Raw genomic sequence first — 27,008 nt, forward strand, 5'->3', positions numbered from 1 at the left:
CCAAAATAACATATAAACATATGTATTGCATACATGTAAAAGGATCAATGAGGTCACACATAACAGACTTGCCCACGGCTGGTAACATTAGGGGCCATCATGTGAATACGGACAGCCAAATCACATCACTCAATGCAGGTGAAACAAGGGTGGTATGTGTAAACAATAACACTACAGTACCATACTGAACATGTATAAAGCAAGACATAAATTACCCATGATCTGCGGGGACACAGGGTGTATGACCAGAGCTGCACCTCGATGCGCGTTTCGCCGAGAAAGACTTCGTCAGGAGTTTTTTTTTTCCCCTATTTGGTTGGTCCCAGTATATTATACTAGACCCCAGTGTATTTTGTACACCTTACTAGAGTTTTGTTTATAGGATGGCCTCACCGACCACTACATCCTGGTCCCTCGCTAAAATTTTGACTGCTCAGCCAATCACTGGCCACAGTATTGATCCTTCTCGGCCAATGACTAGCTAAGTGCTGGTTTCTAGTGTGTTGAGAGGGACCAGGAAGTTTTGGAACTGGAGCGGCGGGAGAACAGTAATGTATGACTTACGGTATTTTATGCTCTTCTGAGCCTTTTATAAAATATGTAATTGCCCGGACAAACCCTTTTATAGACCAACCGATATACAGCTTACCAATTGTACTTGCGTCTGATCATGTTTTGGGCATGACCCCTCAATGAATTGTTCCAATCCTCTTGTTTTAGATTTGGGCTTCCATCTTTATTGGGCAAGAATCTAGGAAAACTAAGTGAGAAGCCGTCCTACATGGCAATGACTTCAGCTGCAGAAAGAAAGAGAAAGTTATTAAGGTAGGATTGCAGTTCTTGTATTAGCATCGTATGGCTTTTATATAATGACATGGCTTGTATGGTATTTAAAGAATGACACAACACTCGTAGCCTTTACTAAGAAATGATGAAAGTACAGTACATGCAGTGTATAATAGGGATATTACCGGCCACGTGGCGCTATATCCTCGCAAATATATAATTCAGACGTTTTTCAAGAATGGTTAAACTTAGGATATTGTTATAGTCTGTAAATCTTAAGTGACCTCCATTCGGCCTTTTTAAAGAGTTTGTCCACTTTGGAGAACCCCTACTTGTAAGTCAATAAGCTGAGCAGAAAATGGGTAAACCTGCCAGTAAGTGTCCTGTTTCTCTGCAGCACCACCACAGGTTAAATTAAGTATTACACAGTACCCATTTAAGTCAGTGGATTATCTATGAAATCCACTTGCAGCAATTTTATGTCCAACATAGGAACGCAACAAACCGGAACAGAATGCATTCTGATGCGCTCCGTTCCAGTTTGTTCAGCTTTGTCCCCATTGACAATGAGTGGGGACAAAACCGAATCGTTGTGCTGCAGTTTTGAGAGGCTGTGCCGGATCTCAAAACCGTACAGCACAACGCAGATGTGAAATTAGCCTAACTTGCACCACTAAAGCCAATGTGGTGAAGTCTCTCCAAGCAGCACCTAAGTACTGGGTCACCACCACAGAGCCCAGACAGAACAGCAGGGAGTGGGGAACCCCTTTAAGTTTAGTCTCTGGAAAGAAAGCGCTTCCACTTCTGAAATCCTCCTAAACCTGAAACTTCACAGCTTATTTCTGTTCATCTTTTTTCCTTGTGTGTTTTCAGTCTTGCAGCCGGCAGTGCTGTAAAAGAGGAGAATGTACCACTTCCTGTACCGAAACGTGTCAAGCAGGAGATCCCCATCGCCTGCAAAGCAATGAGAGTGAAAAGGGCAGCAGGTGAGCCTGAAATGACAGATTGATATTAATCTCTCACTTTTGACTGTCTGATGAAAGCCTGACATTTCCCAGTCATCACCATAATGGTTTGTTGCTGTAATCAGTCATCTAACATATTTTGTAAATGATTTGTCCTTTATGTCCTGATTTTGCAGAATTCTCTGTTCTAAAAGATCTTGGCAGCTTATATTCTCTTGTCATGTGAATCGGGTAAAAGAAGTTGGGACATGTGTATAATAATAATAATAATAATAATAATAAAATGTATTTATATAGCGCCACTATATTCCGCAGCACTTTACAAATTCATAGGGTTCATGTACGAAACAAAACTGGCTAATGCCTGTGAAGGTTCTCATTTATCCAGGTCATGGTTTATCTGTAAAGAATAAATCAAGGCAACTGGACGTACTGTAGATTTCTTGAAACTGGCTAATGTGAAACTGAACACTAGGAGGCAGGGCCCTGCTCGCAAGAGCTTACAATCTATGAGGAATTGGGGTGACACATAAAGTAGTTGATTGTGGTAAGTAGGATTTGAGCCATTATTGAACTGACAGGAGCGGTGCCGGACGATCTGCTTCGGGTTTGGGACTGCTAGAGGATCGCGTTCAGGCCAGAGGAGTTGGTGGGGGAGAGGTTTAGTCGGGGAATAGTCAGTTTAGGTAGCTTGATAAGCCAGCCTGAAAAGATGTGTTTTTAAGGCACGTTTGAAAGTGGAGAAGTTGTGAATTGACCTAGTATTCCGGGGCAGAGTATTCCAGGGAGTAGGTGCAGCTCGAGAAAAGTCTTGTAGACGGGAGTGAGAAGTACAAATTATGGAGGTTAGTAATCTTAGGTCGCTAACAGAACGGAGAGCATGAGTAGGGTGATAGATGGAGATGTATGGAGGTGCAGCACTGTGCAGAGCTCTTTGGGTGAGAAGTTTGAACTGTATTCTGTGGTGGATGGGCAACCAGTGAAGTGACTGGCACAGACTAGTAGCATCAGTGTAGCGGTTGGATGGATAGATGAGCCTGGCTGCAGCATTTAGGACAAACTGAAAGGGGAGAGTTTAGTGAGAGGAAGACCGATGAGTAATGCGTTGCAGTAGTCAAGACGAGAATGAATCAAGGCAACAACAAGAGTTTTTGCCATTTCCACTGTAAGAAAAAGGCGGATTCTGGTGATATTCTTAGGCAAACAAATAAACTAGACAGACAGACATAGACTAGAGATAGATGGATTTTAAAGGGCTTCTGTCAGAACCCCCCCCCCCCCACCCAAACAGCAATTTTCAGTTTTTAACATATATTTGCTAATGTACGCAGATTCCATATATACCCCTCTTACCTCTGGCTGTGCTGTAATTTCAGTAAAAATCATACTTTTGTGATATGCAAATTACTTCACTACCAGCAAGTTGGGCGGTTACTTGCTGGTAGCCGCCGCATCCTCGGTCTGAAAAAACGCCCCCTCCTCCACTTGATTTGACAGGGCCAGCGAGCGCTCTCATCCTCCAGCTGGCCCTGCCTGCAGCTCAAATCCCGCGCCGTACCGATCCTCATTCGGCGCATGCGCTCTGAGAGAAGGGCGCTCGCTTGGTTGCTCATTCCTCAGTTCGCCAATGACGTCAGCCTACACCCGGAAGAGAAGACGCCGGCATCGCTGGTAAGGAGGCAGAGAGTCAGGTGACGTCGCTGGATGCTTGATTTAGGTAAGTATTTGCCCAATAAGCATGCAGCCACTACAACCACCAACGAAATGGGGTGCCATTATTTAAAAAAAAAGGATATTTAGAGACACTATACCACCAACACTTATAAATAATATACCCATAATTAATAAATATAGGTATATGTATATATATATAAACACATATATGCCATAAATAAATGTGTGTGTGTGTGTGTGTGTGTGTGTATATAATATACACCTATATCTACCGGTATATTAATGTATTTATTTATATGTGCTTTATATATATATAGATAGATATATATATATATATATATATATATATATATAAAAATTATGGGTATATTATTTATAAGCGTTGGTTGTATAGTGTCTCTAAATATCCTTTTTTAAAATAATGGCACCCCATTTCGTTGGTGGTTGTAGTGGCTGCATGCTTATTAGGCAAATACTTACTTAAATCAAGCATCCAGCGACGTCACCTGACTCTCTGCCTCCTTACCAGCGATGCCTGCGTCTTCTCTTCCGGGTGTAGGCTGATGTCATCGGCGCACTGAGGAAGTAGCAGCCAAGCGAGCGTCCTTCTCTCAGAGCGCCTGCGCCGAATGGGGACCGGCAGGCAAGGAATTTGAGCTGCAGGCAGGGCCAGCTGGAGGAGGAGAGCGCTCACTGGCCCTGTCAATCAAGTAGAGAAGGGGTGTTTTTTCAGACCGAGGATGCGGCGGGTACCAGCAAGTAACCGCCCAACTTGCTGGTAGTGAAGTAATTTACATATCACAAAAGTAAGATTTTTAATGAAATTACAGCACAGCCAGAGGTAAGAGGGATATATATGGATTCTGTGTACATTAGCAAATATATTAAGTCCATAACTGAAAATTGCTGTTTGGGGGGGGTGACAGAATCCCTTTAATTCGTTTTCTATAAACAGGCTTATCCTTGCAATCAACATGCAGAGGGAGGATACCAGCTTGGAGCTACTGGTAGAACTCCCAGCCCTCCCTTCCCTATTTCTTCTGTACCGGTAGTAAGTTGATATTTAGTAGAAAGCACTTCATCGGCTCACACCGTGTACCCAACTTCTTCCTATTGTGTGACACCATTATGTTGTAAACCCATCATCCAATCTTAAGCTGGCCGTACACATTAGTCTTCTGTCAGCCGAACCCTCAGAGAATGGCATGTTCGGCTGACTCACCAATGTGTGTGAGGAGCTCCCTACTCTCTCTTGATCCATTTGTTCTCCCGGGAGCTAAGCGGTCACCAGATGTGTCTGGTAGGGTTGCACAGGGTATCAAACCTTCGATACCCTGTCAATACTTTTGTACCCAGGACGATCCAATACCGGGATTTGCTATTCTCCAATACTAGGCTGCGCTACTGCCCAGCCTAGTATCTGTTAGATACTCGGCATGCACCATGTTCTTATCAGTGGTCCCCACTGTGACACGGCCGCCACTGCCACCAATGAGAATAGAGGGAAGGGTCTGTGAAGCTGCCACTGCCACCAATGAGAAGAGAGGGGAGGGTCTGTGAAGCTGCCACTGCCACCAATGAGAAGAGAGGGGAGGGTCTGTGAAACTACCACCAATGAGAAGATAATACGAAGGAGAGGAGGGCTGTTAACACTGCACCACCAATGCATATAATTAACCCCTGAATACCAGCGTAGGTGGTCTCAATGACGGAACAACGATCCGTCGAACCCTGTCAATTAACCCCTCAGGTTCAGCATCAAAGGGGTTACTTGTCATGGTTTGGCGGATCACCGAACCCTGTCATTGAGGGTGAGTGCTAGCTGTAACCCCAGATTAAGGCTACTTTCACATTAGCGTTTCTCTTTTCCAGTATTGAGATACGTTATAGGATTTCAATTACGGAGAAAAACGCCTCCGTTTTGTCTCCATTCATTCTCAATGGGGACTAGACGTAAGTGAACAGAATACTCCAAAAAGCATTCCATTTGGTTGCGTTCCCATACCGGAGAGCATACCGCAGCAAGCTGCGATTTTCTTTCCGTCATGGTATGCGGAGAAAAACAGATCCAGCATGACTCACAATGTAAGTCAATGGGGACGGATCAGTTTTCTCTGACACAATAGAAAACAGTATTAATCACAAAATGGTCCAAAAATTGGAGTGCGAAAACACCTGACCCATTAGAAATATAATTTTATTGAATACAATATTAAAACATGATCATCATGACATAACAATAATAAAACATGATAGCAGGGTACAACCGCTGCCCACACACACACACACACCTCTATGACTGCCTCAAAACACCAGTAAGGAGGGATATATAGGAGGAGATCAGAGCATACCCCCATCAGCTGATATAGTGCAGCCAGCACTTGCCAATTTGCTGGGTGCTCATCTGGTGCCGCTCCTGAGGAACCGATCTTAGGCGAAACGCGCTTCGAGGAGCGCCACCACCTCTGTCCTTGCGATTTTGCTCGCTGCACTATATCAGCTGATGGGGGCATGCTCTGATCTCGTCCTATATATCCCTCCTTACTGCTGTTTTGAGGCAGTGTGTGTGTGCAGCAGTATACCCTGCTATCACGTTTTATTATTATGTCATGTCATGATGATCATGTTTTAATATTGTATTCAATAAAATTATATTTCTAATGGGTCAGGTGTTTTCGCACTCCAATTTTTGTAGTGTTCAGACAATAGAAAACAGATCTGTCCCCCTTTGACTTTCAATGGTAGTCACGACTGATCCGTCCTTGCTATGTAAAAGATAATACAACCGGATCCATTCATAGCGGATGCAGATGGTTGTATTATCAGTAACGGAAGCGTTTTGCTGATCCCTGCTAGATCAGGCAAAAAGTCAAGTGTGAAAGTAGCCTAACAAAAGAAGAGCAATCAGACGAACTATGGCTATGTGTCTGTGCAAGCAGTTGGACGGGGAGGTCAAGGGTGACTGATTCCCTTTCAAGCATTCACTGATGCTGTGTCTAGTCCTAAGGATGGGGAATGCACAATGTACAAAGCCATATTATTGTTGATCTCTTACTTACTAATATTTGTATCTCAGTTTGTGGGACATTTCAATACTCCCAAACCACCAGAAAAGGGAATAAACCCCTATAAGGGGGAGGCGTGCCAGTGGTATTGAGCCCTCAAAACTGCTGATAGGGTTAGATAGGTGGATAAGTGTGAATCCTCCTCACATTAGGCATGCAAGTGTCCTGTGGCGTTTCCGTCATGTGCACTGTCCCAGTATCCAGACACCCTGCCGAGAATGCCGTCAGACCCTTCCCTCTGCTTAAAAGGGAAAAGTCTAGTGTAAACCAGGAGACCACTAGAGTGGTCACTCGAGCAGAAGGGGGTGGTGTTGACTCGTGCCATGTAGATATAGATAATCAAAACAATATTTCTCTTGCTGTTTTTGTAGCCGCCATGCTTCCAGTATGGTCAAACCATCCAACATTTTTTCTTTTTGTAGGTTTAGAAAAGAACAAGGACAACAGCGCACAAAGACGTCTGCCGAGGAGTATTTCGGAAGGAAGCCTAGCTGGCGCTAAGAGGAAACCTTTCTCATTCCTTGGATCATCTCAGCAGCTTTTACAAGCCGCGAAGAGAAAATAGCCTCCCGCATCTGGAACGTATTGTCTAGTTCAATGACTAGAAAGCCTTGTCATGTCTTAGAAAAAAAATACATTTTATGTGTGCAGAAACACAGGGTGACTTACTTGTACAGGACAAAACCTTATAGTGTCTTAATGTGTTGCTCTTTTTTAATATTTTAATATAATCCGTCCTTACACTATGCAAAGTCCGTACATGAGGAAGGCGCCATCGGAGTTTGGTTGTAAGAGGTCTGCGTGACTTTACTAGTTCTAAGAGTTTCTTGCATTCCTGTGGATGCCATCTGTTTCCATTAATATGCATGGCCTGCGTGGAATTCTAGTTTGGCTTTAGGAATAAAAATGGAGCCTTAAAGGAGTAATCCGGCAGAACTGATGCTATGTTATACATAGTGTAGGACCTGAAGGTTCACAGTATGCATGCTGCACCCCATTAATGGAGGGTTATCCAGCCTTCTTAGAATAGGCCATCAGTATTAAATAGGTGGGAATCCAACTCTTAGCACCTTTACCAATCAGCCGTTTGAAGGGGCTGCAGCGCTATCCTATACTATCCTAATTTTAAAAGGCTGGATAACCATTTTTATCTCAATACTATGCATCTTACAGTAGATCAGTTTTACATGGAGTGTTCCTTTAAAGCAAGGAAAATCAAACTGAAGGACTGCTGATCGAGGAAGGTACAGTTAAAGGGAGCCTTTCAGTAGAAAAGTGTTAAACCATGTACAACGTCTGGTAGGGTGCCGCCTCATAATCCAGCATTACCTGATATTCTGTAATCCAGTGCTGCGTTGATGAGAAGATCAGTTTTTAATCGGTATGCTTATGAGCCGTCAAGTGCATTGGGGGCGGGCCGGAGGACCTCAGTGCACCCTCACGCCATTCCTTTTCTTTGCTAGCCCCTCCCTCTCATGGATGAGTCACAGGGCCAGTCTTCCGACACTTCAATCTTAGGCCCGCGCCGTTTGTCACAACCCGCGTGCACAGTACAGTTCTTTTCAGCCAGGGCAGCGTGTTTTGCTGCACATAATCCCAGTATGAAATGAATGGATCAGCAGTGAGATGACAATTTAGAAGCCTGGCTCTGACAATCATCATTGAGAGGGAGGGGCAGGGAAAGAAACGGAGCTAAGGTATGCCATGGGGCTGGGGCCCAGACCTTGGCGCCCTTAACAACTAATTTGCATATGGATTAAAAGCTGATTTTTCTCATCAATGGAGCGAGGAATCAAATATTAATAGGTACTAATGACCTACAGTGAGAAAGACCTACCAGGCATTGTGTCTGGTGTCACGCTCTATTTCCTGCTGACTCCCTTTAACTTCACATGAACTTTGTGTATATTATTTTGTGGACAGACATGATTGCAGTATTCTAATATCTGATCTTCTAAAGGTCTGTGCAGTAAGTACTTATATCCTTTCAGATCTCCCTCTTAGACCAACCTCGATTTTTATTAAAATTTGGAAGTATTCACAACCATAGATGATTGAATTGGCTGGACAATGGCAGACTCTCAAGTGGTCGAGTCAACAAATTAGAGATTTGCTTTCAGTAAACTTTAAAGGGGCATCCCTGCCAAAGATATTTGACGCATCCATAGCCACAGTTGCCTTTTTTACCCAATTCTTATAGGCGTTGAGGCAGCTGTGATCTATGGTGCACTGTTAATGAAGGGTAACAAGGTGGTCACCAGTTCTAAAAATTCGGAAAATCCTTTTTGCTTTTAGTTTCTAGAACAGGGATCGGCAACCTCCAGCTGTTCTGAAACTACAATTCCCAGAATCCTCCTTTCACTTCTATGGGAGTAAAAAAAAAAAGCAACTGCCAAGCAATTGTGCATGCTGGGAGGTGTAGTTTCACAGCAGCTGGAGTGATGAAGGTTGCTTACTACTGTTCTAGAAGCAGCACCACTCCTGTCCATAGTCTCACTCAAGTGAATGGAGCTGAGCTGCAATACCAGATGCAACCTATGGGCCAGAGTGGCAGTGTTTCCCTACCAATTCCACCTTCCATCTCCTCTCACAGCTAGTAAACGCCCATCCCTCTCATCTAACGCCTATCATAGATCGTTCCACGGGCGCAACCTGCTCCTAAGGAGCACAGCGTACAGAGGGAAGATGTTCGTAAGAAAATACTGACAGTTTTCAGATTTGCCTCGTCTTGTTTTCCATGACATTTTACTTTAGCAAAGTGCATTTTATTTCCCTTTCACTGAAAATGCATTGTTGGACACAGACTACTCATGCAAGCGCTTTTATTGGCAGGCAGGATTTCCCCACACATTGTGGTAATGTAAAAAGCATTAGCGTTATAGCTGGAGATCCCAGCACCAATTTAAAAAAAATTCTACAACTTTAAGAGGTTCCTGTAAGTCATGGTTTTTACTAATGGTTTCTGTGAATGATCATTATGAGCGCTATTTTATTTTTAAGCTGTAAATATTGGTTTCCTGTGTTATTAATATTTTTTTCCGTGTGTACTATAAGTGTACAGAGCTGTGTCTTGTAAATAGCCTGTCTGTTAATAGTCTCAAATGTGTTTTAAATACATTATTTTTATAGTTGTGATTAAAGTATTTTTTTTCCCTTTATTTCTTTGTTTCCCGGGTCAAAGGAGTATATCGGTGTACTTTTTGTTGCGCCAATACACTTAAAATAAATTTTTAAAAAAATTAGGCTTCTTGATTAAAAATATCCTACCGTTTTGTGGATGCAGCGGCTTCATGGTTACACACAACAAACAAACCCTGTGCAGTCAGATTTCCTTTTATCTGAACACTTTTATCTTAAACGAATGGAAGGGAATACGACAGCCGGATCAGACTACACTAAGGTTGTTTGTAGTCTGTAACCATGGAGACTCATAGGAATGTATAGTAGCAGTTTACACAAAACTGTAAGATATATTTTATCAAGACTATTTACAAAGTTACTTTAAATTTTTATGCTCTAGTCCAGTGATGTCGAACCTTTTAGAGGCCGAGTGCCCAAACTGCAACCCACTTGTTTATCGTAAAGTGCCAACATGGCAATTTAACCTGAATACTATAGTTCAATATAGTATATATTCCATGTACTTTATCATCTAGCTATTAAAGCCTGCCTACATTCAGTGCCCTGCCTGTGCTGTTCATAGTGCTCCCTGTGCTGATGAATGGCAGGAAAAGTCTAAGGCATATTGGTACACCATAGACTTTTTTCACAGTGCGGGTGCCCACAGAGAGGGCGCCGAGTGCCGCCTCTGGCACCCGTGCCATAGGTTCGCCATCACTGCTCTAGTCTATCTAAAATAAAAAATTGGTTAAAATGTGTATGTACCCTTTACAATTCAGTTGTCTTTAAGTAATCACCTCAATAGTTGCTGGAATTCCAGGTGTGGTGAACTTTAAAGGAGTTGTCCGAGATATGAAAAAACTTAGCCAAGGCAGCATTTTGTGATAAAGTAATAAAATAAAACACTTATTTATTTATTTAATTCCCTGCTGCTTCCAGCAATGCCACTCTGATCTGATCTTCCCACGCCAGGGTGTGTTTAGCTGAAAGGATGATGTCCCTATATAGTTAAATGGTTATTCCCATCTTGGACATTGGGCGCATATCGCTAGGATATACCCCCAATGTCTTATTGTGTGGGTCCCATCTCTGGGACCTGCACCTACACTTAAAACAAAGCTTGCAAAGTGCCGTAGGGCATGCCAGTTATGCGCGGCCTTCCTCCATTCATTTCCATGGGACTGCCGAAAATAGCCAAGCACTAGCTCAGCTATTTGCATTAGCCCCACAGAAGTGAATGAAGTGGTAGCCGCGCTTGTGTGGTGTGCTTACCATTTATTTCAATGGGACTTCCGAAAATAGCCGAGTGCACCTCAGCTATTTTTGGCAGTCCCATAGAAGTGAATAAAGGGCAGCCACGCGATGCGCCCTCCGGCACTTTGCGGGCTCCATTCCAAGTATAGGTGTGGGTCCCAGAGGATTCAACCCGGCGGGATTCAGGCGTTTGGCCAGCCCGGGCTTTCTCCTGCAGACTCCCCTGCTCGTCCGGCGGGCATATCCTGATTACAGCTGATAAGATCTTCAGCTGAATCTCTGTGGGAATGGAGTTTATGAGGAGACATAAAATATAGAGGGGGGTGGTTAATGAGCAGCAGCACTTGTATGCAGTCTCCATTACCACAGTCTGTCCTGTGCGACCTCTCTGTACTTCATGTCTCCTCATGAACTTCATTCCTACAGAGATTCAGCTGAAGATCTTATCAGCTGTATTAGGCATCATAATCCCTGACAAATAGAGCAGAGAGGAGAATGAGGCAGCTCAGTGCTCTGAAGTAACTTGCCCTCCTTTGTGATTAGGACAGGTTCTGTGTGCTCTAATAGTGCGGCAGCCATTTTATTTCTCCTAATAATTGCTCTCTAGACAAAACTAGCCATTATTACTAAAGAAAAGTATTTGGGAATTTATTAATAATAAAGTAATATTTAAGTATTTTCCGAATTCCTGGAGAACCTCTTTAATATAAATACTGCAGCCAGTCACTTGTAATCATGTGCTGTATAGACTACTGGCCTTTTAAGAAGACAAGGAAAGAGAGTGCAACAGCCAGGAAACCAACTGCAACTGGGACCAGAAAGGGGCATTCAGTGCCTGGCTTCTCTTTATACAGGTGCACCATCTGCTCTTTAAGTCAGCTCTGTCAGTAAGAACAGGTAGGAACAGAACTTAAAGCTAGTCTGTCAGCAGTTTTGACCATTCAGAATTGCTGATGAATTTAGGTGTAAGGGCTGTGGGCAAACTTCTGTGTGTCCCCGCCCGAAAACAGCTGTAATGTATTGTAGTGATATAATGCCATAAGGTCACTCTCCCAAACAGAGTGGGTTTCCTGCAGGCAACTCGCTCATCTGAAACTGGCTTAATGGTTCTGAAGCGGATACCTTGCTCTTTAGGACTATCAAATATGGAGATTTACTAAAATTCTGTTTCCAAAAGACACAAATGTGTAAGAATTACTTTGAAATAGTAATCTGATGTGGAAAATATGAATGGTGTGGTAGATTATTACACAGTTTTTAATGTGAATCCCTAAAATAAGCTATCGGCTAATATGGAAACCTCAAATGGGCAATCTTTAGCACGTTAGGAATGTTAACGAGCAACATCAACCATTTATAGGTGAGCAGTATTAGGAAGATGAAAGGAAATTATGTAATTCACAATCTTTTACACACATTCTAATTTCTAGAGGTGGTAATCCCCAGGTTTTATACAGGTCTAGTAATATCTGAGGAACTAGGCACTTAAAGAAGTGACTCTCGCCTCAGCCGCCCATACTTATTCAGTAGCTGTTGGCCAAACGATTCAATGGGGAGAGAGCAGACACTTCTGTGGAGAACGAAAGGATTGGGAGAAAATATTTATTTCACCTGATCCCTGTCTCCCCCGACATTATGGGGGCTTCCCTACACACAAGAACGGCGGGTTCTGCTGATACAAGACTAAAATGTTTGGCCAACTTAAGGCCTCTTTGACACAAGCGTATCTGCAATCTATATGTGATGCGTATTTTGTGTACAAGCATCCACTGCGAATGTAAATCAATAGGGCTACCCACATGGGCTCATATTTTTTGTCATTATTTGAAATCCCCTACAGAGTTGTGTGCACACTTTGCTTCCACATATGCCCATCATAGTCTATGGGAGTGCATCGAAAATGCAGGAAGGAATGATATGCATGTGAATCCAGATGAATTACTGAAGCAATACTGATGTCAATATGGATGGTATATCATAGCCGGATAGATTTAGATTCACTCGTGTGAAAGTGGCCTCAGGCTCTGAACTGTTCTTAAAAAGGGAGCAGGGCTGTCATGACCCGGCATAGGATATATGACAAATGTCAGCTGACATACTCACCCAGAGGAAATACTACTGGTGGCGGCCTATCTGTGCAGTCACCAACAAAAGACATCCTCAAAGGAGTTGTCTCACCTGGAACATTGGTGGTATATCCCTAGGATATGCCACCAATGTCAGATAGGTGCAGTCCCTGAGGTGGGACACGGAGCGCCTAAATGTCCAGACCGTGCAAGCATACCCGCTGCTCCATTCACTTCTCTAGAAGTGCTGGAAATAGCTGATCCAGAGTCCATTTAGTGTGCAGGATCTTCCGGAGCAAAATACACATTTTAGCTGTTTTGGCTAATAGATGAGGGTCCTAAACAGAGGACTTCCTTTTTCTATATGTCAAATATGGTATTTCAAATGTTAGTTTTCTGTACCAGAGAACCCAAGAAAAACAAAGCTGGGGTAGCAATTATCTGATTGCTGTGGGTTCACTTTCTCTAGCCTCTAGAAGGAAAACCACATCTGGCCACTTGTAGCATTGCATGGGCCTCCATGTACTGCATAGTGCATCGGAGCAGATCTCTGGTCTGATTCATGGATCTGATTCTCCTAATTGTATGAGGCCGCTTTTACAATACTTAGAGCAGGGACGCACACCTAAGACTTAATTGTCCACGTATGGTGGCTGCTTACATGTATGTTTTATGTCAGAGAAAGAGGAGTAGTACACAGTGTAGGACCAAAACAGCTAAGTACTAATGATGCACTGAGTGATCATTCCTTGTATAATCGGGTCTCCTGACTGAAATAGGTCTAAGTCAGCAACTCCTAAACTGCAAGGATGAGAGTCACATGCACAGTCCTTTCTGGAGTATGAACGGGCGAGAAGAGGACCCCCTATCTCCTGATTGGTGGAAGACCTGGCACCTATGAGATATATATACGGCATATCATTTCAATTGGGCATAAAGGGGCATTACCATGTCAGACCTTTTAGGTTTATTGTGACCTTTGGATTTGATTCAATCTGACAACGTTATACAGAAAAAGTTTTTGCGTCGTTGATCTAGAACCTATGCCGATAATAATTACTCACCCAATAATGGCTATGTCTATTCTTCCAATCAAATAAAAAATGTCTCAAAAAGGTACCTCGAAATGGAAAGTTTCTCAAATTAAACTTTATTTTTTTTTGAAGGATAATAGATGTTAAGGTCCTTGTGTGTTGAAATTATTGATAGAACCGAGTGTCTTACACCACTTGTCCCCATCTCCAGAAGCTGAGCTAAGAAGATTCAGTTCTATCTTAAGGACTATATGAGGACATGGCTCACGTATGAGGTCCTTATAGTTTAATTTGCACTTAAAAAAACAAAAAGCACATTAAAATGTTATATTCTATTAATCCAATCGTGCTTATTAAAAGAGATATATAGTAAATGTGATTACAATTACAAATGTTTGTGATAAAAGTACATATGTGGTGGCTGCTTAGACTGCTAGAAATTAGGGATATTTGTCATAAACCTACACGTTCTGAAGCAATTACAAGTACGAGCCCCTGGCTGCCGTTTAGATATCTAGATTGGGAATTCTGCCGCCTACGCCCCCCAATAGAAAAAGCCAGTTTGAAAACTGCCATAATCTTTGAGATTCCAACCAAAAACATCACCTTCCCGCTGAATAGGTGACTGATAAACATTATATATATGTGGGTTCCAGCTGCTTGGGCTCCCACCAAACACTTGGGGACCGGACCACAGCGGTATATCTGTGGCAAGAAGGAGTTTCAATGGAGAGGTGGTCAAGCGAGTGTGGATGTGTGCTCCCACTCCAAACAGTCACATCGTGCACTGCGAGTCTCCCATTTTCTCAAATGGAGGTGTCAACTGTTGAACCCCCGCCTAATTAACTTTTATCATCTATCCAGTGGCACGATTATTTTTTAGCAAAGAGAAAATTAGAAATCGGACCCTAAATCTTTCTCCTGGTTTCTTTGTGTCCATAACTCTACTTAAAGGGGGTTTTCCCTCGAAAAATATTCTACAGTTTTCAAACCAGCAGCTGGATCTGAATAATTTTTTAATTGCATGTAATAAAAAATTAGAGTTATTTGTTAAAATGTATCTGTATAGCGCCACCTGCTGTTTTGGTTATTTTTCTTATTTCTTTGTCCAGCTAACTGAGAAGGCCGCACATGCTCAGTTTCATCCTTCAACTGCCTCCTTTAATTACTAGGCAATGCACAGAGCTTCATCTTCAGGCGACCCTGTACTGCTGTGCTGTCACAGGTGATCATGGGCTTCAATGGGAGATCGGAGGCAGGACAAACAAATGCAGTGGACTGGGGTTGCTTTCTGATGTCTACTTTACAAAATTAATAGATTTTATTTTATTCCTCATGAAATAATGATTCTAGATCCTCTTGCAACTCCCTGTTCTGTTCCTCAGTTAGGCCTCTTTCACAAGAGCGAGTATTCCGCGCGGGTGCAATGCGTGACGTGAACCCATTCATTTCTATAGGGCTGTGCACATGAGCGGTGATTTTCACGCATCACTTGTGCATTGCGTGAAAATCGCAGCATGTTCTATATTCTGCATTTTTCACACAATGCAGGCCCCATAGAAGTGAATGGGGCTGCCTGAAAATCGCAAGCAAGTGCGGATGCAGTGCAATTTTCACGCACGGTTGCTAGGAGACGATGGGGACCCGATCTTTATTATTTTCCCTTTTAACATGGTTATAAGGGAAAATTATAGCATTCTGAATACAGAATGCATAGTACAATAGGACTGGAAGGGTTAAAAAAAAATAATAATAATTTAGCTCACCTTAATCCACTTGCTTGCGCAGCCGGCATCTCTTCTGTCTTCTTTGAGGAATAGGACCTTTGATGACGTCACTGCGCTCATTACATGGTCCATCACATGATCCATTACCATGGTAAAAGATCATGTGGTGGACCATGTGGCGAGCGCAGTGATGTCATCAAAGGTCCTATTCCTCAAAGAAGACAGAAGAGATGCCGGCTGCGCAAGCAAGTGGATTAAGGTAAGTAAAACATTTTTTATTTATTTTTTAACCCCTCCAGCCCTATTGTACTATGCATTCTGTATTCAGAATGCTATTATTTTCCCTCATAACCATGTTATAAGGGGGAATAATACAATCTACACAACCTTGAACCCAAACCTGAACTTCTGTGAAGAAGTTCGGATCTGGGTACCACATTCAGTTTTTTATCACGCGCGTGCAAAACACATTGCACCCGCATGATAAAAACTGAACAACGCAACGTAATCACAGTCAAAACTGACTGCAATTGGGTACCTAATCACGCGGGTTTGCCGCAACTCATCCGGACACGCTCGTGTGAAAGAGGCCTTATTGCTACTAGAAGTTTATTCACAAATCTGCAGCTGGCTGTTACCAGTGTGTGTGTGTAGTGGCTGTCTCTACACAGTCTGCACACTATCCAATCTGTGCTGCCAATGTCGGACTAGGCAGGGACACACCCCAGACTGTTAATACCCAGTTCCAAATTCATTAATAAACTTCTAGTAGCAATAACTAAGGAATGGCACAACATAGAGTCATAAGAATAGATGCTCCAGAATCGATATTGCAGGGGAAAGCGAGTAGTTATTGAAGCAGACATATGAGGAGAGGTGACAGGTCCTCTTTAGGGCTTGACATAACCTCTATACTATTCAGTGATGTGAGTTAATATACCGCTCAATAATATCCATGTGATTTAGTATCTCAAAAGGCTGATCTCTGACTTCCTAGCAGACCGAGGTGAAGAATCTAACCCTTGGTAAACCTCAATCTATCGGCCATGTGAACCATGTGCCTTAGTATTAATTTAATGACAAAAGCATCTAAATAAATAAAACTCCTCATCTGATATCTAAAATAATTAATGAACAAAAACCCGCACTCGCTCCAGGTGTAATGGATTGTGCTTCCTGGAAGATCAATTGTAGTGACTAGATAACATAGACTGCACCTATACCTAAAGTCATGGAAAATAATGTACTAAAACAATAGATGCAAACATAATATATGGACTAAGCCCTCACTCTAATGAAAAAAATCTGAGACTCTTAGCCAATATATTTTGATCAAAACACATCTGTGCCCACCTACCCGCGCCACAGTGATCTATACCTACTCTGTTAAAGAAACCGTTAAAGGCATTGTTGACATTTCCATTTTTCACTGATGTGTGCCGTCCGCATTTTCCACGTACCCATTGTTTTAAATGTGTCTGTTTCAGTAGTAAAAAAAAAATCACAGGGGCATGCACTACTTGATGCGGACCAAGCACGCCTGTTGAAGTCTATGGGTCCATGAGAATTACTGACACACATCCGTGTTGCGTCCGTTTTTCACTGAAGACTAATAGGAGATTGTTTGGAAATTAATTTTCAGCTGAGCAACGTCAGTGAATTACAGATGACACACGGATGGTAAAAACGAACACGGATCCCTTACGGACATTTTCATAAATCAAATGCGTACGCTTTTTTTCTCGGACGTGACACTAATACATAAATGTGAACAAGGCCAAAGGGATATACATTTTTCAGCCAAAAAAGGGAGTCTGTCACAGGAAAATCACAGCACAATGCCTTGTAATGAAGGTAATGACACCTTCCACTTAGAGATCCATTGCTTCATTCTGGAGAAAAAGTACTTTTAGGGCTCATGCATGCGAACATATTTTTGGGCAGTGTCCATTCCTATTTTTGGCAGCCCGTATGCGGAACCATTCATTTCAATGGGGCCTCAAAAAACGCAAGGGTCTCAGTGCATTCCGTATCCATATGACATCAAGTTCGTACCTTAAAAAAAATCGAAAATGTCATATTCTTGTCTGTTTTGCGAACAAGGACTGGAATTGTTACAGTGTATCCGCAAAAAAACGGATGTAACATGGATGTCATCCATTTTTTTTTCCCCAGATCTGTGTTTTGCGGACCGCAAAATCCAAACGGTTGTGAGCATGAGCCCTTAATTCAGCTGTAAATGAGCAGTTAAGTGAACAGAGGGTGGGACCAAGCCACTCCTTGCACCCTCGCTCCTCCTGCTTTCTTTGCCAGCCCCTCCCTCTCCTTCTTGATTGATAGGGCTAGGTTCCTGCATAGTCATCTCCTCTCCTCTTTGCAGAACAATAGGTCTTTGTACCCCAAAAAATCCCACAAGTTGCACCAACAACCACCTTATGATCCAAAAACTAGTGTTTGGTGCGCGGCTATGGGTACATGGCTTGCGGGTCCAATATTCTTTCATGGAAATATAAGCACAGCCATGTAACATGGAGATCTTCCAGCAGGTTAACTGTTCACAAGCATGAGTATTGTTTCTTTCAGCAAGACAATGCAACTTGCCATCTAGGTCAGACTGGGTTCCTTGGGGTCCAAACCCCATACAGTTGCAAGAAAAAGTACGTAAACCCTTTGGAATGATCTGGATTTCTGCATAAATTGGTCATAAAATTTTATCTGATCTTCATCTAAGTCACAACAATAGACAATCACAGTCTGCTTAAACTAATAACACACAAATAATTAAATGTTACCATGTTTTTATTGAACACACCATGTAAACATTCACAGTGCAGGTGGAAAAAGTATGTGAACCCTTGGATTTAATAACTGGTTGAACCTCCTTTGGCAGCAATAACTTCAACCAAAAGTTTTCTGTAGTTGCAGATCAGACGTGCACAACGGTCAAGAGTAATTCTTGACCATTCCTCTTTACAGAACTGTTTCAGTTCAGCAATATTCTTGGGATCTCTGGTGTGAATCGCTTTCTTGAGGTCATGCCACAGCATCTAAATCAAGTTGAGGTCAGGACTCTGACTGGGCCACTCCAGAAGGCGTATTTTCTTTTGTTTAGGCCATTCTGTTGTTGATTTACTTCTATGCTTTGGGTCGTTGTCCTGTTGCAACACCCATCTTCTGTTGAGCTTTAGCTGCTGGACAGATGGCCTTAAGTTCTCCTGCAAAATGTCTTGATAAACTTGGGAATTCATTTTTCCTTCGATGATAGCAATCCGTCCAGGCCCTGACGCAGCAAATCAGCCCCAAACCATGATGCCCCCACCACCATACGTCACAGTTGGGATGAGGTTTTGATGTTGGTGTGCTGTGCCTCTTTTTCTCCACACAGTGTTGTGTGTTTCTTCCAAACAACTAAACTTTGGTTTCATCTATCCACAGAATATTTTGCCAGTACTGCTGTGGAACATCCAGGTGCTCTTGTGCAAACTGTAAACGGCAGCAATGTTTTTTTTGGACAGCAGTGGCTTCCTCTGTGGTATCCTCCCATGAAATCCATTCTTGTTTAGTGTTGTACGTATCGTAGATTCCCTAACAAGGATGTTAGCATATGCCAGAGACTTTTGTAAGTCTTTAGCTGACACTCTAGGATTCTTCTTCACCTCATTGAGCAGTCTGCGCTGTGCTCTTGCAGTCATCTTTACAGGACGGCCACTCCTAGGGAGAGTAGCAGCAGTGCTGAACTTTCTCCATTTATAGACAATTTGTCTTACCGTGGACTAATAAACAATTATTCTTCCCTTAGATTTATTTACTGCCAAGCAGGTTTGTGATGTGGCAGCTTTATGCAAGTCAACAATTCTTAATTGTAGGTCTTCTGAGAGCTCTTTTGTGCGAAGCATCATTCACATCAAGCAATACTTCTTGTGAAAAGCAAACCCCCGCCTTTATGATACGAAATACAAAGTTGGTGTTGTTACACAAATAAATTACATTAAACTAAGTGCAATATATGAGTGTGCCGTGGATATATATATATATATATATATATATATATAGTGTTGTTTAGCGGCTTAACAGCCCCTTCACTGAGCACCTCCTTTTGGGATTGGTAATCCCCTTTTTTTTGACGGTGTGCCTTTCAAATCTAGAATAATGTTTTTTTTATAGGGCAGGGCAGCTGTAACCAACACCTCCAATCTCATCTCATTGATTGGACTCCAGTTGGCTGACACCTCACTCCAATTAGCTCTTGGAGATGTCATTAGTCTAGGGGTTCACATACTTTTTCCACCTGCGCTGTGAATGTTTACATGGTGTGTTCAATAAAAACATGGTAACATTTAATTATTTGTGTGTTATTAGTTTAAGCAGACTGTGATTGTCTATTGTTGTGACTTAGATGAAGATCAGATCACATTTTATGAACAATTTGTGCAGAAATCCATATCATTCCAAAGGGTTCACATACTTTTTCTTGCAACTGTATTATCAATAAAGTTTAATAGATTTTGAATTAATAAAATAGACCCTAGTGATAAGTGATTTGGAGCCACCTTTGAAGCCAATGTTTTTTTTTTCTCCTTGACCTTTAGGGCCTATTATGGTATTAGAGCCTGGGACCACCAGAGGGTCCTCTGGTACTCTGGTGGGCCAGTTCGACTCTGTTTGCCATAAGTTGCACCCGTCTCAGTGCCGAGTTCATGGGGCATTCACAGAAGAATTCATGAAGACCCAAGGGTTGTGGCCTCCATGATCACCAGTCCTATCGGCGCTACTATCTTTGAGGTTACCTAAAGGTAGAGTTTATGAATCTAATCCCAAGACAGTGCTCAAACTGAAACAGCAGATTTATTTTATGGCCGGGCTAAGGAACATGCTGTGTTGCAGAAGGTGCTCCAGAACATGATAAGATGGGTACAACTTTATATAGCTGCAGGCAACAACTACTTCCAGCTTCTTCTATAATAGGCAAGTACGTCATTGTCCTGTAGAGACCATACTAGGGAAATGGTTCTGGTTTTTGTGGCCCAGCCTGTAAATCATGTGAGATTCATAGAAAACAATTGGTGAATTGAATGGACAGATGTCTTTCTTCAGCCTTACAAACTATGTTACTATGGGTGTTCTCTTATGCTTTTAATATGTGGACCTAAATGTGTACATTTTGCTTATCCTCCATAGTGAATGAAGTCAGTAAGGTTTAATACCATAAAATCTCATTAAAATACAGACACGATGGTGATGATGTCAGATTTTTTATGCTAATGAACAATAAATCTTTATGCTAATTAATAAAATTACCAATGCAAAGTCATCCCCGAACGGCAGTGAGACTCTGTGATTTCGAAACACAATGGTTATTTTCTGTCAGGCACAGAGCAGCTTACGTCTCATGTAATACGTCTGTATATTACATGTGGTTTCGATGGGGAACACACTGCGAACCTTTTGTCCACAATTTAAAACATGCAGCTCAATTATTTTCACTCATCATTCGTGGCACCACAACAAGGTTTACTAGGTCTTGAAATGCATTAGCATGAAAGTTAGGATCAAATGAGTCAAATTTATGGGAGTCTGGAGCCTATTGTTTGTCCAATGTAAAGTATTACCAAAAATGTGTGTACGTTAGAGATGAGCGAACAAACTGAAATTCGTTTTGTGTCCGGTTCATCAAATTTTGCAAAAAAATTTGATTTGTTGCCAAAAGGATTCTACACAAATAAAAAGTTGGTGTTTGACACTCTGAGGTCTCCTAGGACTTGTTTTATATCTCATCTTTCATATTTTTTTTGCTCTTTCTCTCCTCCCTCCCCTCCCTTTTAAGCTCTTGATTGCAATGACAAATAATGACATAGTGACACTGACATGCATAAGCTATGGGTAAATGCATGGTTGACAGCGTTAACAAACAGGGTGTTTAAAAACATACTGCGCAGTCGCACGTGCTATGCTTTTTCATATTACAAAGCTTCCAAAAATTGCCCAATGGTGTCCAAAATGCATCCAAAAATGCCAACAATGATGAAAAGGACACTGTACTGCACATGGATGTGGCCTGGCTGCCACAATATAGACCAGGAGAAGAAGGACCCTCTTGTTGCACTTGCTGGTAGCCACTTCCATTTTCCCAAAGGAACTAGTAAGGCTGCTTCATGTGTTGCAATAGCGCTTCGGTGCTTATATTTGTGATGGCTTATTTTAATCCAGCAGAAGTTGCACACGTCAAAGCACTTGTCTTCTTGCACTGTGGAAAAAAACTGCCAAATGGGAGATGCTCAAACAGAGCAAGTTTGGCTTAGGTCTGACATGTTTTGAGCCTGTGCCCATATTATCAATGGTATCACCAGTTCCCGAGCTAATCATAATCACCACCTCCACAAGTCATCAACGGGAGACTAAGTTCAGTATCTTCCATATCACATGGGGTTTTGTTGCCTCTTTTTAGGAAAAAAGAAAGTGCTTCACTAAGAGGGGGAAATGAAGACTGAGAGGATGCAATTGAAAAGCTTTTCTGGGGACACATGGAAGAGGAGCAGAATGAATGCTGTGACACCTAGCTCCAAGGCATGGCGTCAGACTCAGCAGTGGCATTCAGAGCATCCTGCTAAGACGGAGTAATAAATAATAATGTGGCGCTTATCAGAAGCCATGGAGACTGTGGTCTACTACTACTAGCCAGATGGCTGGTGCTGCTACTGCTGTTTGAACTAATACCCACATATTGACTCTCAGGTGATGATGAGGCATTGTTGTTTTGTTTTTTTACTCTTCTGTTTACCAGACATTTTATTATGAGGCCTATAAATGAAAAGGCATAGGCTTGGTACACAGATTATTAAACAATAGCAAAATGTAAATTTAAAGTTATAATTAAATGCCCCTTCCCTTCTACAAACACACTGCACACTGATATTGACAATTTACAATGGTAGTAATGTAGTTTTTGCAGTAAAACACGTTCAATGACATGGGTATAGTAATACAGTTTTTGCAGTAAAATGCTTTTGCTGTAACTGAATAGTATCTTAAATAAATACAACATATTCACCAACATGGGTATGACTCCTAAAAGGGTTGTTTATTAGTCCTATGCTACATTATTGAGCATTACCAACACAGATTTATAATTTCAGTACAACTGGACTCTTTTGGTGGTGTCTGCCCAAATGTTGACCGGAGAACTATGGAAAAAACAAATCATAAATCTTCAGAATGAACCGGGGCAGAATTCAAATTTCTGTGTGTGCCAATACAATACAATGTCAAATACCTGTGACATTCCCTGTAATTTTTTATTAGCCGCTGGTGACATCAGCGACATTATCTGCGGTATATCTCCTGTGTAACGTTTCCACATCCCAAATACCTTTTTTTATTTTTTTGCGCATACACTTACAAATCCTATGCTACTGTACGTGTGACATACTTTCAAGCATATATAACATTTAATATGAAGAAGGCGAGCAGTAATAGACAGGGAAGTAGCCGTGATGCTGATGGTGCAAGCAGAGGCCCAGGGCGCATTGAAACTGTGCCTGCTGCCAGAGCACAAGAAACACACTCATCCACGATACCTAGCTTCATGTCCCAGTTTGCAGGGCGGCGCAGGACACCACTCTTGAAGTCAGACCAGTGCGAACAGGTGGTCGGTTGGATTGCAGCAGATAATGCTTCCAGTCGGTTAATCACCACCCTGTCTTCCACCAAGTCCAGTCTCAGTAGCCAAGAGTCTGGTCAACATAATCCTCACCCTGATCCTCCTTCCTCCCACCATGGAGAGTTTTGCCAAACAAGTAATCCCACACTCGGATATTCCGAGGAGCTCTTTTCAGCGCCATTCCTTCATTTGGGGCTCTCGACAAGCCCGCTTGAAGAGAGACATGATATCGTTCCTATTGAATTTGAGACAGCACTGCCAAAGGAGTGATCTTCAAAAGTTCAGTTTTTATTCATTCAAATTTCAACACCAGTTTTGGGCCCAATTTTGGTGCCCTTTTTCAGGCTACAAAATAATAATAAAGACACACCATCAGAATACGGTACATAGAACATAATCATTATACATAGATTACTTAGAGAAAACTTAAGAATACATGTCATTACAAAAAATTAAAAAAAACAACATTTTTTTTTACATGATTTGAACAAATTTAACATGATTGATATCTATAATAGTAAATGGACTGACATCAGAAAATGTTGTACCATGTTCATCTAAAAACGCTATATACAATTTCATTGTAATGATATACATAATTGTGTGACATAATTCATTAATATTATAGCATAATTAAAAAAAAAAAATGAAAAAGGAGAAAATAGAAAAAGAAGAAAGAAAGAACCAAACAAGGTTATGATTACATGGCCCGGTGATATTGAGATATATAAAAAGGTCAAATACTACCAAGACATCACTGGGCTAAACATGATGCAAGTAAGGCCTCATGCACACGACCGTTTTTTTTTTTTTTAAGGTCCGCAAAAACGGGGTCCGTAGGTCCGTGATCCGTATCCGTTTTTCCTTCCGTGGGTCTTCCTTGATTTTTGGAGGATACACAGACATGAAGGAAAAAGTCGTTTTGGTGTCCGCCTGGCCGTGCGGAGCCAAACTGATCCGTCCTGACTTACAATGCAAGTCAATGGGGACGGATCCATTTGACGTTGACACAATATGGTGCAATTGCAAACGGATCCGTCCCCATTGACTTTCAATGTAAAGTCAGGAGTCCCTATTATACCATCGGATCTGAGTTTTCTCCAATCCGATGGTATATTTTAACTTGAAGCGTCCCCATCACCATGGGAACGCCTCTATGTTAGAATATACCATTGGATTTGAGTTACATCGTGAAAACTCATATCCGACAGTATATTCTAACACAGAGGCGTTCACATAGTGATGGGGACGCTTCAAGTTAGAATATACTACGAACTGTGTACATGACTGCCCCCTGCTGCCTGGCAGCACCCGATCTCTTACAGGGGGCTGTGATCCGCACAATTAACCCCTCAGGTGCCGCACCTGAAGGGGTTAATTGTGCGTATCATAGCCCCCTGTAAGAGATCAGGGGCTGCCAGGCAGCAGGGGTCAGACCACCCTCCCTCCCCAGTTTGATTAATATTGGTGGCCAGTGTGCGGCCCCCCTCCCTCTATTGTATTATCATTGGTGGCCAGTTTGCGGCCCCCCCGGCCCCCCTCCCTCCCTCTATTGTATTATCATTGGTGGCCAGGGTGCGGCCCCCCTCCCTCCCTCTATTGTATTATCATTCGTGGCCAGTGTGCGGCCTCCCCTCTCCCCCCCATCATTGGTGGCAGCGGAGAGTTCCGATCAGAGTCCCAGTTTAATCGCTGGGGGCTCCGATCGGTAACCATGGCAACCAGGATGCTACTGCAGTCCTGGTTGCCATGGTTACTTAGCAATATTAGAAGCATCATACTTACTTGCTGCGCTGTCTGTTACCGGCCGGGAGCTCCTCCTACTGGTAAGTGACAGGTCTGTGCGGCGCATTTCTTAATGATCTGTCACTTACCAGTAGGGGGAGCTCCCGGACGGTCACAGACAGCGCAGCAGGTAAGTATGATGCTTCTAATATTGCTAAGTAACCATGGCAACCAGGACTGCAGTAGCGTCCTGGTTGCCATGGTTACCAGTCGGAGCCCCAGCGATTAAACTGGGACTCCGATCGGAACTCTCCGCTGCCACCAATGATCGGGGGGGGGGAGAGGGGAGGCTGCACACAGGCCACCAATGATATTTAAACAATAGAGGGAGGGAGGGGGGGCCGCACACTGGCCACCAATGATAATACAATAGAGGGAGGGAGGGGGGCCGCACACTGGCCACCAATGATAATACAATAGAGGGAGGGAGGGGGGCCGCACACTGGCCACCAATGATAATACAATAGAGGGAGGGGGGCCGCACACTGGCCACCAATGATAATACAATAGAGGGAGAGAGGGGGGGCCGCACACTGGCCACCAATGATAATACAATAGAGGGAGGGGGCCGGGGGTGCCGCACACTGGCCACCAATGATAATACAATAAAGGGAGGGAGGGGGGCCGCACACTGGCCACCAATGATATTAATACCATAGAGGGAGGGAGGGGGGGCCGCACACTAGCCACCAATGATATTAATACAATAGAGGGAGGGGGGCCGCACTGGCCACCAATAAAATTATAACTGGGGAGGGAGGGGGTCTGCCCCCTGCTGCCTGGCAGCCCCTGATCTCTTACAGGGGGCTATGATACGCACAATTAACCGCTTCAGGTGCGGCAGGGGGCAGTCATGTACACAGTTCGTAGTATATTCTAACTTGAAGCGTCCCCATCGCTATGTGAAAGCCTCTGTGTTAGAATATACTGTCGGATATGAGTTTTCACGAAGTGAAAACTCAGCTCTGAAAAAAGCTTTTATGCAGACGGATCTTCGGATCCGTCTGTATGAAAGTAGCCTGCGGATCACGGACACGGATGCCAATCTTGTGTGCATCCGTGTTTTTTCACGGACCCATTGACTTGAATGGGTCCGTGAACCGTTGTCCTTCAAAAAAATAGGACAGATCATATTTTTTTGACGGACAGGATACACGGATCACGGAGGCGGATGACAAACGGTGCATTTTCCGAGTTTTCAACGGAGTACATACATATACACTCATATAGCTAATTGCCACCGGGCCAACATATTTGAGTACTCATATATAGCTACAAAACAGGCATGTACCTGCTGGTTATATTGGGTTTTATTTCCTAAATGATCTCACAATGTCTCAAGCCCAAATCCTGGATTAATATACCCATTGGCAAGTGACACAGCGAGAGCCATTATAATGCAGTGGAATAAACATCATACGTGCCTCATAAAAAGAATGCTGATAGAAAAGACACTGAGAACCAGCAAGTATAGCGATTATAAATCTGCAGCAAGACTTGTAGAAAGTAAGTATAGCTACCTGTGTCTGAGGGAGTTCAAATCCATGGCATGCATGGCGCATAATGCACGCCGCGGGTATATAAAGGAAAACCCTAATTGGCTACCCAAGTGCATGATCCGCCCCCATTGGGCCTTATCCTAGCGCAGCAACAGCTGCGGTCCACTCCGGCTCTAACCGACATTGGACGTCATCTTAAATCCTGCGCTTGGGCAATAGCTTCAAATAGGATCCATCGCCATATTGGATGATGGCAAACCATCAGAATCGGACAGCGTAGAGAACAATACAAAGAAAGCCGCAAGATCGCTATGTGATGCCCAAAACCCCATAACTAGATGATATAAGAACCTAGGAAAGCAACATATAGAGAAAT

The 27,008-nt window shown here is 42.8% G+C and overlaps 1 protein-coding gene across 1 annotated transcript in view; it reads left to right on the top strand.

The window, feature by feature from the left end:
- Positions 1-9,652, top strand: part of LOC122920662 (kinesin-like protein KIF18A) — a 125,137-nt gene extending 115,485 nt beyond the window's left edge. Inside the window, exons 16-18 of the mRNA XM_044270339.1 lie at positions 721-825; positions 1,660-1,772; positions 6,913-9,652. Of these exons, the coding sequence (XP_044126274.1) occupies positions 721-825; positions 1,660-1,772; positions 6,913-7,055 (361 nt within the window). The 3' untranslated portion in view covers positions 7,056-9,652. The remainder of the gene's footprint in view (positions 1-720; positions 826-1,659; positions 1,773-6,912) is intronic.
- The last annotated feature ends 17,356 nt before the right edge of the window (positions 9,653-27,008 follow it).

This window comes from Bufo gargarizans, chromosome 10, assembly GCF_014858855.1.
Source record: "Bufo gargarizans isolate SCDJY-AF-19 chromosome 10, ASM1485885v1, whole genome shotgun sequence".
NCBI lineage: Eukaryota > Metazoa > Chordata > Amphibia > Anura > Bufonidae > Bufo > Bufo gargarizans.